The sequence below is a fragment of the Podarcis muralis genome, chromosome 7 (assembly GCF_964188315.1).
Source record: "Podarcis muralis chromosome 7, rPodMur119.hap1.1, whole genome shotgun sequence".
Lineage (NCBI taxonomy): Eukaryota > Metazoa > Chordata > Lepidosauria > Squamata > Lacertidae > Podarcis > Podarcis muralis.
This window is the reverse complement of record NC_135661.1, coordinates 44,734,374-44,749,160: the sequence shown is the minus strand read 5'-3', so window position 1 is coordinate 44,749,160 and position 14,787 is coordinate 44,734,374. Positions and strand designations below refer to the sequence as shown.

The following is a 14,787-nucleotide window of genomic DNA, read 5'->3' as shown; positions in this document are numbered from 1 at the left end:
CTGTTTCTTTTATTTAGTTAGAAATTTTACAAATTGCTTGATCAAAGTTTTTTCCAGGTGGTATACAAATAAAATTATATATAAAGCATGGTTAATATCCACAAACCAATAAAAACAAATATACATAATACCATCATTAATTAAAAACAAAGATAAAATTGTTGAAACTTTTTTTATTTTAAAAATAGGTAACCATATAACATGTCTGTTGTGCTCATGCCCTGCTTCCCATAGTGGCATCTGACTGGCCACTGGGAGAACAGGCTGCTGGACTAGTTGGGTCAATGTCTGATCCAGCAAGGTGGTGATTATGTTTTTAAGAATCTAGGGTAAATACAGTTGAGAGTGGAAAAATATCTAGAGCAACCTTTCTCAACCTTGGGTCCCCAGATGTTGTTTGACTACAACTCCCATCATCCCTAGCTACCAGGACCAAACACACCAAGTCACTATTAATTATTTCTATAAGATTCTGTGATGATAAAGTACCCAAATAAAGATATCATTACTTTTCTATTTTGCATATATGTCATATGCTCTTTACTACTTAAAAACAGAATATTTCTGTTTTCCCAATATTTCTGGCTATGATTTAATTTTATAAACTGCTGTTATCATGGATCATAAATTGAGCTTAGGTTTTTGTTGGGTGAGGAAATTGTTTCAGATTTAGTCACAAATAATACAGATAAACTGCTGGGTATTATGTCTGCCTCCCCATCCCCAGCATAGTTATCTATAGAATTTCATATCACAATATGTGGTAATGGCTGTCAACTTTGACAGCTTTAAAAGGAGTCTAGACAGATTAATGGAGAATAAGGTTATTTGTGGCTACATACTACCTCTAGTCTGCTTCTGAATACTACTAGTTGCTGCGGAACCTCACAATCACCTCCCTGTAGTTTTTTCATTGCTGCCACTGCACAACCTAAGTCCCTGAATGGCATTTTGGTGGATGAGCAGTGGAAGCTATAGCAAAGCAAAACAAGGAAACAGTGACTTGCTGTTTATGTGCAGGTTTTCTGAAATTAAGAAGATTGTAATAGCAGAGATAGGAAGATTATGTTGAGTAAAGACTGTTCTCCTGTGTGCTCTCACTACTGATAGGTATGTTCAAGAGATTCAGCTTTACAATTTGTAGCTGGGTAGATTTCCCAGCGGGATCCTTGGTACCTCCAATGCAATCTTTACTTCTTATGATTAGGTCTTGTAGTGTTAGTCTGTGAAGATATAAGTTGGTAAGGTGTCTGCTCTAACAAACTTCTTTTTTTGGATTTAGAATCATCTAATTGTGAAGGTGCCGCCATATCACGACCAGCAAATAACTGCCCCGGTTTCTGTGGGGATCTATGTGGTGACCAATGCTGGAAGATCACATGACATACAGCCATTTACTTACACTCCTGATACATGTATGTTGAAAATGATGAAGCTGTAGAGATGGCCCTTGGCAAATATTTCTGCACAGTTTTTCTTGTATTTAATTGTTACATCTTTGGAAGAGGCTGAGGAAGAAAGCAAGACTGTTGGGTGTGCAACACCTCTTGCACTACTTGACCTGATAGCTGCACACCAGGGACTTGCTCTCATTCTTTGAAGAGAGCCTGTCTCTCTGAAGCTTGAAGGGTTTATGGGAGGAAGATGAATTTGGGGCTACACCGTATTACAAAGACCTGAGTTAAGGTCTCCCCCACCACTGCGCACATGAAAATAGAGATAAACTTTTAAAATGTACCTTTCACCTTACGGGGGAACACTTTGCTTTACATCTGTTCTGAAAGTCACCAGTGTCTTTTGCATTTGCAGCTGGTACTCTGAATGTGAACGTGAAGCAGGAAATACCCAGTCCAACCCAGCCTTGCTCTTTTGATGATGCTATCAAAGGTATCTAATTTTTAGCAGTGGTATTAATCTCTTTGAGTTCTAACTTACACCAATTTTCTGCAGACCTTTCAGAGAGATTTTCGTAAGAGCTTTATTGTGATCACAAATTAAGAGTGTAGTCCTTTGCATGTCAACTCAGAAGTAAATTGCGTTGAGCTCAGTGGGGCTTACTCTTAAGTAAGTGTGCATATGATTGCCTCCTAAGACTCCTGGTCGCAGAGACAGTGGTATATGCTGGGGCTTTAATCTTGCAATTACTCTAGTGTTGCTGTTCCTAATACATATTAATACCACAAGTGGTTAAAAGTCCTGACTAAACATGAAGTTAGTGCAGATAACTTGCTAAACCGTTTCATGACAATGTTGACATAAGAGTTGTATTGCTAATGCAAAGCTCACCACTCAAATAAAAATAGAGAATAAATTATTCATAGTACTTGCTTTGCAGTTGTCTTTACTACTCTGTGTGTACTATAGTGGCAGGCCCTGTTGGTTTGTGTGTTCTTACTAGGTGAATTGTTTGCTGAAGCTAATTAAGTTTCAGAAGCTGCTCAAGAGCATGTGTTTTTGAAGCAAAGCAGCATAAATAGTAAGGTCATGAGTTTGTCAGGCTTCCAGGGCTGCAGCTGGAAAAGATTCAGCATAGCTGTTCTGGAATGTTTCCAACTCACTAGAAACAGGAGATGTTCTCAAACATTTGCTGATTATTTGTCGATTTAGCTCAGCAGTGTCTACATTGACTGGCAGCAGTTCTTCAGAGTCACAGACGGGATTCTTTCCCAGTCCTACCTAGAGATGGTGGGGATTAGACCTGGGACCTTCTGCATACAGAGCAGCTACCATTGAATTTATGACACTTCTCCAATCAGTTTTGCATTTGAGTGTTTCCCATTTGGCTTGTTGTATCTGTAGGGCATATTCGTTCTTTCTCCAGAACTAATTTATGTATTGACCAGTATAATTGTGTGACTTGGCCTACATGAAGTGTGTGATGATAAATGTGGCAGTGTTGTACTTACAGTTTGTTCTTCATTATGCTTTGTGTCAAATATTTCATCCAGTTTCCTGTGTGCAGGATTATGTTTTTTCATCCCTTCTCCTTTCCTTGTATCAGCCTGGAATTCTTGCAGTTAATTACATATGCTTCATCAGTCACAGTGAAATACTGATGCCATTTGGCTCAAACAACTGGTGCTCATCACTTGTAGGCTTGTACAAGTTGTTTGTTGGATTATTTCCATAGAAAACTATTCGTCGGCTGATAAAAGACACTTACAAATTACTGCTATTTCCTTCATGCCCTTATTTTACTATTTTCACCTTTACTTACAACCCTTAATATAAGCAAGGAGTTGAACATTTGATGTGTTCTGGCAAAAGCTGATGCAGTTTGAAAGAACAGAATGGGGGAAACTTGGTGGTTTGCAAATGGATGGACATCAGAGATCAGGGTGATTTCTCCTGTAATAACAACTTTATGGCTCTTCAGAAGATGGGCTGTCGCTCAGTGGTAGACCATCTGATTTGTATACAGAAGGTCCCAGTTTCAATCCTTGTCATCTCTAGGTAGCACTTGGAAAGTTTACTGTCTGAAACCCTGGAGAACCATTAGTAAAGCTAAAGTACTGTAGATGGACTAATGGTTTCACTCTGTATAAGGCAACTTCCTAGATCCCTGTTTGGTAAGGAGAGCTGAAAACATCAAGATTATTCTTTCCATCAAATTACTCACAAAACAATCTTGTGGCATCTTAAAGATGAACACACTCACTGTGGAATAATGGGCTTGAGATTAAGCTTTGTCAAATGTGAGTTGCCACATGGCTTTGTATTTGTTGTAGCATACTAGTATAGTCCTTGTCATATAGGGACTTATTTTACCAGATGTATTACCCTCTCTGTGGCAGTGCTATGTATTCAGATGCTTGTTGCTCTTTACAACCTAATTTCTGGAGATTGGAGGGGTAGCCCTAGCAACCAGTCCTCTTATTCTCAGCCCCTGTGGCTATCCTTCAGGACACCAGTAAGACTGTGTTTGTTCTCTGCTGCAGTGAACACCAGTGGCTGTAACCTGGACAAGGTAAATATTCTTCCCAGTGCCTTGATAACGCCACTCAGGCCAAACAGTGTGATCAAGAGTGAAGAGGCTGCTCCCATGGCACTTACAGCTGAAAAAAGGGCTCCTCCAGTCTTTAAGGTAAGTGGTGGCATAGAGAGCTGGTGATTGGGGGGGGGGGTCCTGCAAAACTTTTATTTGACAAAACTTTTATTAAAAGATCAACTCTACCCCTCAAGTTAATGATCTTTCAGACACCAGCTTTCCTCTTCCCACTGCTATCTGAGCCCAAGAGTGTCTGGATTATCATTTTTCTAAATGCATACCATGCTGAGTGCTGAATGGTTGGTAAAACAGCATCCACCACAGCCTTCTTTTGCAGCCTAACTTGTTGCAGATGAAACAAGATGTGGTGTGGGTCTTCCATCGAGTGCTTTACTTTGATGTTGAACCAGTCAATTCCACCCTTTCTGACAAAGATAATCAGATTCCTGATTCAGGGATTTGATATCTTTTTCTTGGGCTCTCTTGATTTTATTGTGATCAACTACAAGTCTGTGGTGAGCTGTGGTGAGCTGGTCAACAGCATATCTAATGCCCTGATTGCAAAATTATTTATTTCTAGTATGTTGTGCTCTGTCTTTTTATTCAAAGTGGAAGGTGTACTTGATTTTTCTATTGTCAATTCATAAGTTCCATCATTTCCACCTTGGGCATCAGCTATTATTCATTTCTATCAGCCAAAAAAATTATTTCATTTGATGGTATTGAAGCATCCTGCTTACTTCTCTGCTTATATTTAGTAAGCCGCCTTCTTGCTGCTTGTGCTTTTTGAATTGTCCATTATGCGGGGTCATATATAACTGCAAGTACTTGGCAATCATTTTTTATGATATTCAATTTTACACACATTTTTACATATTTTTTAAAATAAGAAGTTTAAAATTATTGGAAGTTGTACGAAAACAAAAGGTCAATATTTTATGTAGTTAGTTGCCAAGTAAAACTAAATTATATTAATTTAATCAAAATATCTTTTGAATTTCCAAGTCATTTTACAACTTTTTAGCACCGCTCATTTTTGGAATTTGTAAGTTGAAAAATTCAACATGCCTTAATGGGATAGGGATCCAATGTTGCAGTTGGTGTGGTTTAAATGTTAAACAGTTTTCAGAATGTTGTTTCATTGAGGCACCATGCAAACCTATGATTGTTCTCTCTTATTACTGTGTGCTTTCCCCCTCAGGCAACAAGTGTAGTTGGACCACCCCAAGCCACATTGGAAACCAACATGTCCAGTATATTGGGCAATGGCACTTTCTCCTCTTCTGCTTCTCACTTAGCACCAGAGAGTGAAAATCAGCAGCTGCAGCCAAAGGTATATACTCCAGAGGCAATGCCCTCCCTCCAGGCACAGGACCTTGCCCAGCCTGGCAGCTTCCCTGCAGGTTCTGGTCCAAATCAGCTGCAAAACAGTGACACCTTGTTGCAGCAGGCATCCCAGTTCCCCACCAGGGAGTCCCAGCCGAGAGAGGTGTTGCAGCCAGAGAGTGCAGTCATGACTTTGTCTCAGTTGACAGAGGCGTCCCAGCAGCAGTCACCACTCCAGGAATCGGCACAAGTGTTGCAGCAGCAGATGTCGTCAAACCTTTTCTCATCGGCCAGCAGTGTGAGTCAGCTGCAGAACACAATTCAACAACTGCAAGCAGGGAACTTTCAGTCTAGCACTGCCAGCAGCAACCATGGAAGTGTAGATTTGGTCCAGCAGGTCCTGGAAGCCCAGCAGCAGCTGTCGTCTGTCTTGTTCTCTGGGTCTGACAATGAGGATGTTCAAGAGCAAATCAATGTAGAGATTTTTCAGCAGGTTAGCCAGATCCAAAATGGAGTCAGCCAAGGGATGTTTTCCGCCTCTGACACTGTCCATTCAAGGGCTGAGGACCTTCTCTCTGGGAGAAGTGAGAATGTCCATCCACAATCTGAAAGTTCTTTGTCCAGCCAGCAGCAGCAGCAGCAGCAGCAGCAGCAAGCAATGGAGACTTCTGCAGCTATGGTGATTGAGATTCAGCAAGGCCTCTGCCAGGCAGCAAGTCAGATGCAGTCTGACATGTTCTCAACCTCCTCTTCGGGAAATAGAAACATCCAGCAGTCCCCAGTGTACCAACAAACTTCTCACCTGATGGGTGCACTGACAACAAATGAAGACATACAGATGCAGTGTGAGCTATTCTCACCCGCCAGTGTTTCTGGTAATGAAGCTGGTACTCCATCGCAGCAGCAGCAGCAGCAGCAGCAGCAGCAGCAGCAGCAGCAGGTGGTGCCTGCCAACGGCCCTTCCATGTTTCAGTCTTCTGGCTCTGCCGAAGGTGAAGAAGCTCCAGGTCAGACCAAACAGATGCAGAGCAATGTATTTCAAGCTATGGTTCAAATGCAGCACAGCGGGGAGAATCAGGCGCAGGTCAGCCTCTTCTCCTCCTCAGAAAGCATGATGGCCGTTCAGGACAACGGAACACAGCAGCAACAGCAGCAAACTGGGAGCCTCTTTCAGCAGAGTGGGGAGTTGATGTCTCTCCAGTCTGGAAGCTTCTTGCAGCAGGCTTCCCATTCACAGGCTCAGCTTTTTCACTCACAGAGCCCTATTGGGGATGCTCAGAACATCTCGCAGGAGACCCAAAGTGCTCTCTTCCACAGCCAGAGCTCTGCCTCTTCCTCAGAGCAGCTGCAGCCTCCAATGTTCCACTCCCAGAGTCCCATGGGTGTGGTTCAGGACCAGCAGGCAAGCAACCTATTCCTTCCCCAGAGCTCAGTTGCACAGGAGGAACAGATGCCCTTCTTTGCCACACAGAATTCCATTTCTCCACTGCAGACATCTGCCAATGCTGAGCAGCAGTCGACATTCCAGCAGCAGCAGGCTCAGCTCTCACACCTCCAGAGCCCTATGCTTGCCCAAGAGCAGTCCCAGCAACAGCAGCAGAGCATGTTCCAATCACAGGTGCCCCAAAACCAGCAAGGAGCCATGTTCCAACCACAGCATTCTATGGTGGCTCTTCAGAACAGCACACCCTCCCAAGAGCAGCAGCAGCAGCAGCAGAATTTGAGGTTCAGCAATCAGAATTCCATGGGCCCTATGACATCCCAGAAGCAGAACATGATGTACAACCCAAACCCTAACCCAATGGCCAGCCAGGAGCAGCAGCAGCAACAACAACAACAACAACAACAAAGCCAGTCTCTCTTCCACCCACAAAGCAGCATGGCACCAATGAATCAGGATCAGCAACCCATGCAGTTTCAGAACCAGAGCCCAGGCTCTAATCAAGCTGAGTCACAGCAGCAGCCTGCCTTATTCCACAACTCACCCCAGATCCAGCTAGTCCAAGGATCCTCCAGCTCTCAGGAGCAACCTGTCACCCTCTTCATATCATCAACTTCCATGTCTGCCTTGCAAAACAGCATGAACCAGCAAGAGTTGCAGCAGCCCTCCCTCTACTCTTCACCAAACAATATGGCTGGCATCCAGGGAGCTTCTTCACCCCCGCAGCAGCAGCAGCAGCAGCAGGCTGCTTTGTTCCATAACACACCTGGAAGTGGTTCCATGAACCAACTGCAGAATTCCTCTGCTTCATCTCGGCAGACCTCTGGAATATTCCTGTTTGGCATCCAAGATAGTAAGTACAGAGTATCCAGAACTGTCATTGGCTAAATTTTAGTGTTTTCTTCCCTTTGTGAAGCTTGTGTTGGAGGCCACATCTGTGCAGCTGTGAAAAACTATCTAAAATTGTGTTGAATTATGACTTTCTTTGTAAAGCCCATATAATATGGGAACACACTACAGTGTTAACAGCAATTTTGACATAGACTGCTTACAGTCTAAAGCAAGGATGGGGAACTTGTGGTTCTCCAGATGGAGTTGGACTCCAACTCCCTCCATCAGGCCCAGCCAGTATAAAAGTCAGTGGTCAGTCCATTCTAAGTGTATAAATGTGTACAAAAGCATCCAAATTCAGTTTGTTCACTCAGTGGCATTTATGTAGCATTTTCCCAGAAGTAGAGATTCTGTAACTGAGGCAGAGCTGCTGTAAACCTATCTGCATGCTTTCAGAGCATAGCACAGCACAGCACATAATATGGTGGGGAAGAGCTCTCTAGCTATGCAGTAGATTTTATATATAGACAAAGAAGAATGAGCCAAAGGGCCTGTTAACTTCGTATGAGATGCTTTGTGCATCTGTCAGTGTCTGACTTCTTTCTACTGGTTTCTTGGGATACCAGCACCCTGATCCTAAATGCCTTAGGGGAAAATGCTCTGTGGGGACACTCTAGATGTTTATGAGGCCAGTACAATGTGAAATGCAATAGGCTTCCTTTCACTGCTCAATAAATTTGCATGCTGCTCTGAATGAATCTTGTCTTTCTCAACAGACTGTGGCCAGCTCTTAACATCTGGACCCACTTCAATGTCAGATCAGATGATCACAATAAGCCAGCCACAGGGTGAAGCACAGTCATCAGTCACAACTCTGCTATCCCAGCAGATGTCTGAAAGCCCCCAGCTGTCTTCTGCTATGACCACCAATCAGAATATGAAGAAGATTGATGACCTGCTAGTGTCTCTACAAAACCAGGGGAACAACAACATGGCTGGCTCCTTCTAACTATCCAGGTGAGTTGGAGATGGGAGCCACAGACTGTAGCCAAGCCAGCATGTTCTCTTCTTATTTCTTGCAGCTGATAAAAGTCTGTCTTTTCTGCTGCTTCCCCAGAATGATAATAAAATTAGTGCCTGTCTTGAGAGTAAATAGAACTTCACAGCCCTCATTCTCCTGGCCCTTAGGACACTTGCAATGGCCTCACTGAACTTGATTACCATGGCTCAGAAATCCCAGGGTGGATATGGGGTTGTTTGCCTTGACTTCAGCTCAAGGCTGAAATATGCAGTTCCAAGGCAGCATGGTCAGCTGTGTTTACTCCACACAGAAATAAAGCATTATTTTTCTGGCCTGAATAAACTATACAAAGGAAACAGGGGCTTTTACATAATCCTTTTTCTACTAGCAGTGATTGGAATCCTTGCTCTGCCTCTTGAGACATAAAAGTGTCATCCACTTGTCTGCAACAATGCTTTCAGCCATTAGCGCTCTAGGAGCTTGCTTTACAAAAGCATTAAATCTTATTATTTTAGGATGTTAAATCCTACCAAGTTCTGTGCTGCTGGTGCAGTTACAAGAGAGAGCTCAGCAACATATGGCCCTCCCCAAGCCATAATGCTAGGAGGGGCTCTCTCACACTCCAACTCCATAGTATACATCCCCTCTTCAAGTCCCAATCAGATTTCACTGATGGGTGGCAGTAATATTACATTCAAAGAAGCCATCATTGGTAACTTCAGCATAGAGGGAAATAACCAGCTGTTGGATGGTGTTTAATTAGAGTGCTTTAGGGGGGAAGAATGAGGCTCTTACTACGCTTAACTTTTGTCTTTGTGTGTTCTTTTAGCTTGTAACTTCAGAAATCCTGTAATGGACAAGCAGATTTGCAAGACTTTTGTTCTTGTGACTCTGGAATTTAGGATGTTTGGAGTTAAATTTCCTGTGTCAAAGTGCGGCCTTGGACCCAAGGGGAAATGTAGCCTTCACCATCACTTTGGAAGAGTACCTATGCTAAGCCTGATGAGAAACTGCTGCTGAGTGAGAGCATCAGAGAGAGACTTCTTGAAGCTGGAAGAGGCGAAAGAGGCTCTACTTTGGACAGTTGTCCCCATCTCTAGTCCAGCTGTGGGGATGCAGAGTGCAGCTGCTCATTTATCATTGCAGCTTGGCACTGAAAGAACCCGAGACTGTGTCTGCTCCTCTCTTTCAGCTCTTCTTCACAGCTCTTGGAACAGGCTGCAAAGCACACAGGGATATGTGTCCTAAAATAACTGAGATATACAGATGGTTGATTCACACATTTGTGCTCATCACTTGAAGACTCAATCACTTGATTTGCAGGTGTAAATGGTTTCCAGTGAAAAATGTTGCTTGGGGGAGGTGAAGGTGATTCAAGTGTTCAGTCCTCAATTGTGCATTTCACTCATGCCAGTCATTGCTTAATGGTGCAGTTACCAAGTGTTGAACATACTAGTGTGAATTAGTGACTCTTTGTTAAATGGAAGCTGCTGTCAGCTTCATAGCAGTATGGAGAAAGCTGTGAATTAGCACCTAGGAAGGTGGCATATACTGGCAGAGAGTCTCCTAAAGCCACGAGGGGCGGGGAGTGGGTGATATCCAAGAATGTGACTACAGCTTCCTGGGAGGCTGGAAGATTGGCTGCTCAAACAGGGACTTCTCTGAGCCTCTGGTGCTCTGCCCATCTCCCCTTTCACAAGGGGCCAGTTTGCTATGCTGAGCAATAGACCCCCTCTTGATTCCTGCCTTGATAGGCCATAAGCTGAATTTTGTTCCTCTTAATCCCTTTTCTGTCTCTTTCCTCTTGTGTGAAATATGCTGCCAACTGTACAAATCTGAATTAGGTTTCTTGGAGACCAGAAGGTCCATTGTAGTGGGGCTGGAATGATCAAGCTGGTTGTTACCTCCTTGGTCTGTAGAGGAGGGGTGAGAGAATATTTTTGTGCGTGCTGGTTTCTGCTCCTCCACCCCTATTCTAATTGGTGCAGGTTTGAAGTCTTAAATTTAAACTCACATGGGGGGGGGGATTTGGCAGCTTCCCCTCGGGGCTTGAAAGGGTGCCTCTGTATACCAGTTGCTGAGAATTGCAGGTGGGCAGAGTACTATTGCACCTAGGTCCTGCTTGTGGACTAGGTATCTGGTTGGCCACTGTAAGAACATGATGCTGGACTAGATGGGCCATTGAACTGATCCAGTAGGCTTTACTTATGTTCTTACATAGCTCCTTTAGCTCATACGAGACAAGTAACGTCACTCTTTCAAAATGCAAATGCTGGTGATGAATTTGCATCCATTTTGGCTTAAATGGCAGATGCTCTTGTGTGCTGTCAGCACCAAGGGGCAAACTCAATTTCAGGTGCTCTCCAGGGATAGCTACAGTTTCCCTCTTCTGGATTTTTATTTCCCTCTCCTCCTCTCCTGCACATCAAATGCTGTGTGTGGTGTCTGTCACCCAACAGCTGTCGTGTGTGACTCTTGTTGGCATTGGGGAGTTGTGTTTTTTAGTAAGCATTGGTGTTCATTTTTGTTACTTTTGTGTAGAGAAGAATTTAGCTTGTACCTGGTTTTTTAGGCTACCCCTTGTGTGTTTTTTTCTAACTTGTGCTCCACCTTGAGCTATGTAGAGTTGTGCTTGTTTTTTGTTATTGTTGTTGTCCTGTTAAATGCCAGTCCGTCTCTGATGTTTGCAGTCAGTGATTCGTTCTGTTTGTCTGTCTCTCTTTGAGAGGCTTGAGTTATGTTTTCAGTAGTACAGGCTATTTTGCCGATATGAAGAGAACTTTTCAGAAAGAGACCTGCTCTAGGTCATTTAATTTTGAATACAGTTTTCAATCGTTCAGGTTTTGGATGGTTTATATCTAATGTGTGTTTCATTTTTTTGGAAAGCTCTATTTTGTATTTAGAAAATGATAAACTATTTTGCTATTTGTACTGAGTGAGTACATTGGCATAAATAATATATATATATAAATATATATATACATATATTCACACACATATATTCTTTTTGCCACAGATTTTTGTGGTAAATGTGTGAGTTTTGTTGTCTGTTTTCCCACAACATGGCATCTAGGAACCAGGGGAAGGGGGGTTGTTGTTAAGTCTTCACAAAGTATTTGAGTACTTTTTGCAGCAGGTGTGATTGGTTCATCTCTGGCCGTTCATATAATCAGGCAGGCTCTGTGCTGATTGGCTGTGAGGGCAGCTTCACTGCGGAGGTGACATATGTGTATCTTCCTTTGCATGGGAGTCCCTTGACATGAGCCATTCAGCTTTTCACTCATGGTTAATGTCTAATATTTTATTGCTAGCTTTTTAATTTATAACAACACTACAAATTCACAATTGGAACCTGCTTTCCTCATTTCATGATGTCTGTAGCTGCATTGAGCTTGCTTCTCTTACAATGTTATGTTTCTTTTATTTGCTGAAAGAGTATTGAGGATGGGAAGTAGCAGCCTTGTGCCTAACTATGAATGAGGAGGCAGAAAGGGATGTACCAAGCCAGCGGCTTTTGCTTTCACTTCTGGGGATCCTGCAGTTGGGCCTGGGACTGCCTGTGTCTTCTGGAAGAGGCACTTAGTCCCAGGCCATGGCAGGAGCTTTATGGGAAGAAGTGTGTGAAGAGGGTTGAGTAGGAGCAGGTTGACTTGTACGCTGCTGTGTCTTGTTCACTTCGGTGGCATCAGGACTGTCCTCGGGGGACAGTGCTAAGTCACCAGGGACCAATCCTCTATTGAACCAAGTTTCCTGCTCAGAGCTGCCTCTTGTCACTTCTCCCCACATTACTCCAGCCATACAACGCAGGCATCTGCGTTCTGTGTGTTAAAAGGGCTCCTCCTGCTGCTCTGTTCAAAACGGTGATGTACATGGGTTTTTGGGTTGGTTTATTTCTATTTTTTCTTGGTCCATTTTAGGTCAATATTTAAATGTGCAACATTTTTAACATGATTTGGTTACAAAAAAGTATGTATTTGGAACAAAGGTCTGCTCAGTGGCTGGCTGGTGCTGCATCTTTCCTACACCCTTTTTGTTTGTTTTGCGGGGCCAGTGGTAGCAGAGCCTACAAAAGGTATTCTAGAGAGTTTCATGGAGATGGAACCTCGGCAGCCTTGCAAGGTGCATCTTGTTTCGTGTTCTTGATCCCCACATGGCATTTGGAGCTCATGTTGTCCCCATTCATTTTCCCCCTCTGCATCAGTCCACAAGAATTCAACTGAGCCTTTCCACCACAAAGGGCTTCAAACTACAGGAAGCAATCATTTTTATGTACAACTCCCTCCTCACTCTGGATAAAGCCACATTGGGAATCAGATTTTGTAGAACTGTAAAAGCCCTTGTGGTTTCAGGTCCCTCCCTGCATATTAATGGTCAAGAGAGCTGTCCTTTCAGGCATCCCTGACTTGCTTTCCATCCTCCTCTTGTGCACCACTCCAAACATGCCTAGGAAAGTGTTTGTATCTTATCCTGAGTAATCCTCTAGCACACTGCATCGGAGCAGAGCCTCAAAGGCCAGGAAGTACCTCCTTTGGTCTTGCCCACCCTGGCAATGAGCAACTTGGTCATAGCCACGTCCCATTTGAAAAGGTTGAAAGGACTAAGTATATTTAGGCTGCACAAGAAACAATGAAGAGGAGATTTGATATCCATCCCTAAGTATTTGACAGGCTGTCACTCTTGATCATGGGAGCAAACATTTTGTTGTTGTTTTCTCCAGGGCTTCAGTGTTAACCAATAGGTCCATTTTGCAAGAAAAAGGATTTAAACTAAATATTAGGAAGAACATCTTGACAGTCCAGGCTGCTTGTGACTGCTTCAGAAAATGGTGGTCTCTTGTTTGAGCTCATAGCAGAGGATTTCCTGCATTGGAATAACTTTTGAGTGTAACCCTGACCTCTGCACCAGACATGGCCCATATGGATGCTGCTGCTGCCACCACTGCAGTTTTCTTTCAGTCCCTGCCACCACTGCCACTTTGATCCTTAAGCCCTTAGGTAGCTTGGCTGTCATCTGGGGTCCATTGTTTCCTCTTTTCAGCAGCTTTTGTATTGGGGCTCTGGCCCATGGAGTCCAACTTATTTGGAATGAAGTCCCATTTGGACAGGGCAAGGTTTTGTTCTGAACAGTTTGGGCTTGGACCTGCTGAGACCAAGAATCTTGTTGCACCCCTCTGTCCCAACAGCAATTTGCGTGCAACTAATGAAGGTTTTCTCCCAGAGCTCGGCCTGTTAATATTGCTGCAGTCCTAACACACTCCCTCCCCCTCCCCTTTCTTGCCATGCTCGCTTAGAACAGCACTCAAGACCAGCCAGCCACCAAGCAGCCTTTTCCAATATCCTGCAATGTGAATGTAGCCTCAGATGGCCCCTTGTGCATTTTGTGTCCCTGGCTTGTGTAGGTGGGTTTCTCAGAGCACTGATAATGGTTTTGTTTATTCTATTGGAGGGGGTGGGGGGGACTCATTTGCATTTGTTTTTAGCTATCCTGTGATAACTTGTTGAATATTAAGAGAGAGATATTTTGCTTCTATTGGGACATTTGTATACTTGCAACTATATTTCTGTACACAGCTGCAGTCAAGAATAAAACTTTGAAAGTTTTCATTTTGCAGTGTATTGCTACTGTGCTCCATTCTTTTCAGTATCTTGGAGTCATCGGGTCCTGAAGTGCAAGGCTAGTGTGTTGTCTGCTGAGCCCTGCACACACTGGCTAGAAGTTTCCTAATGATAGCTCAGTTGGTTAGGGCATGATGCTGGTAACACCAAGGTTGCACGTTTGATCCCCATATGAGGCAGCTGCATATTCCAGCATTGCAGGGGGGTTGGACTAGATGATCCTCAGGGTCCCTTCCAACCCTACAATTCTATACATCCCTTTTTGCTCTATGGCCGATAAGCAAGCCACCACCAGCGTATATGGAGCAGGTGGAGAGGGGTGTCCCTTCACTGGACTGATGGGAAGGTAGAACCTTCTTTGTGTAAATACCTCCTTTGCAGAACCCACCATGTCTGCGCTGGCTTGTCCCATATTACTGTGTATGGTAGAGCAGCAGCCTTAGGCTTCTCCCTTCACCACATCTCATGGAGACACAAACAGGCACCCCTCCCCTCTGAGCAGTGCTGTCATGCGAGAATCCAACAGGTGTAATAGGTTCAAACTGTATAAATGCCTAGCACAAAA

The 14,787-nt window shown here is 43.7% G+C and overlaps 1 protein-coding gene across 11 annotated transcripts in view; it reads left to right on the top strand.

Annotated features, from left to right (window-relative positions):
• The window catches only part of NFAT5 (nuclear factor of activated T cells 5), a 66,545-nt gene extending 52,335 nt beyond the window's left edge, over positions 1 to 14,210 (top strand). For all 11 annotated transcript variants that reach the window (XM_028739821.2, XM_028739822.2, XM_028739823.2 and 8 more), the window contains 6 exons: positions 1,283 to 1,415; positions 1,810 to 1,887; positions 3,939 to 4,084; positions 5,190 to 7,608; positions 8,363 to 8,603; positions 9,437 to 14,210. In XM_028739821.2, coding sequence (XP_028595654.2) covers positions 1,283 to 1,415; positions 1,810 to 1,887; positions 3,939 to 4,084; positions 5,190 to 7,608; positions 8,363 to 8,595 — 3,009 coding nt within the window. In that variant the 3' untranslated portion in view covers positions 8,596 to 8,603; positions 9,437 to 14,210. The remainder of the gene's footprint in view (positions 1 to 1,282; positions 1,416 to 1,809; positions 1,888 to 3,938; positions 4,085 to 5,189; positions 7,609 to 8,362; positions 8,604 to 9,436) is intronic.
• Positions 14,211 to 14,787: the final 577 nt, after the last annotated feature.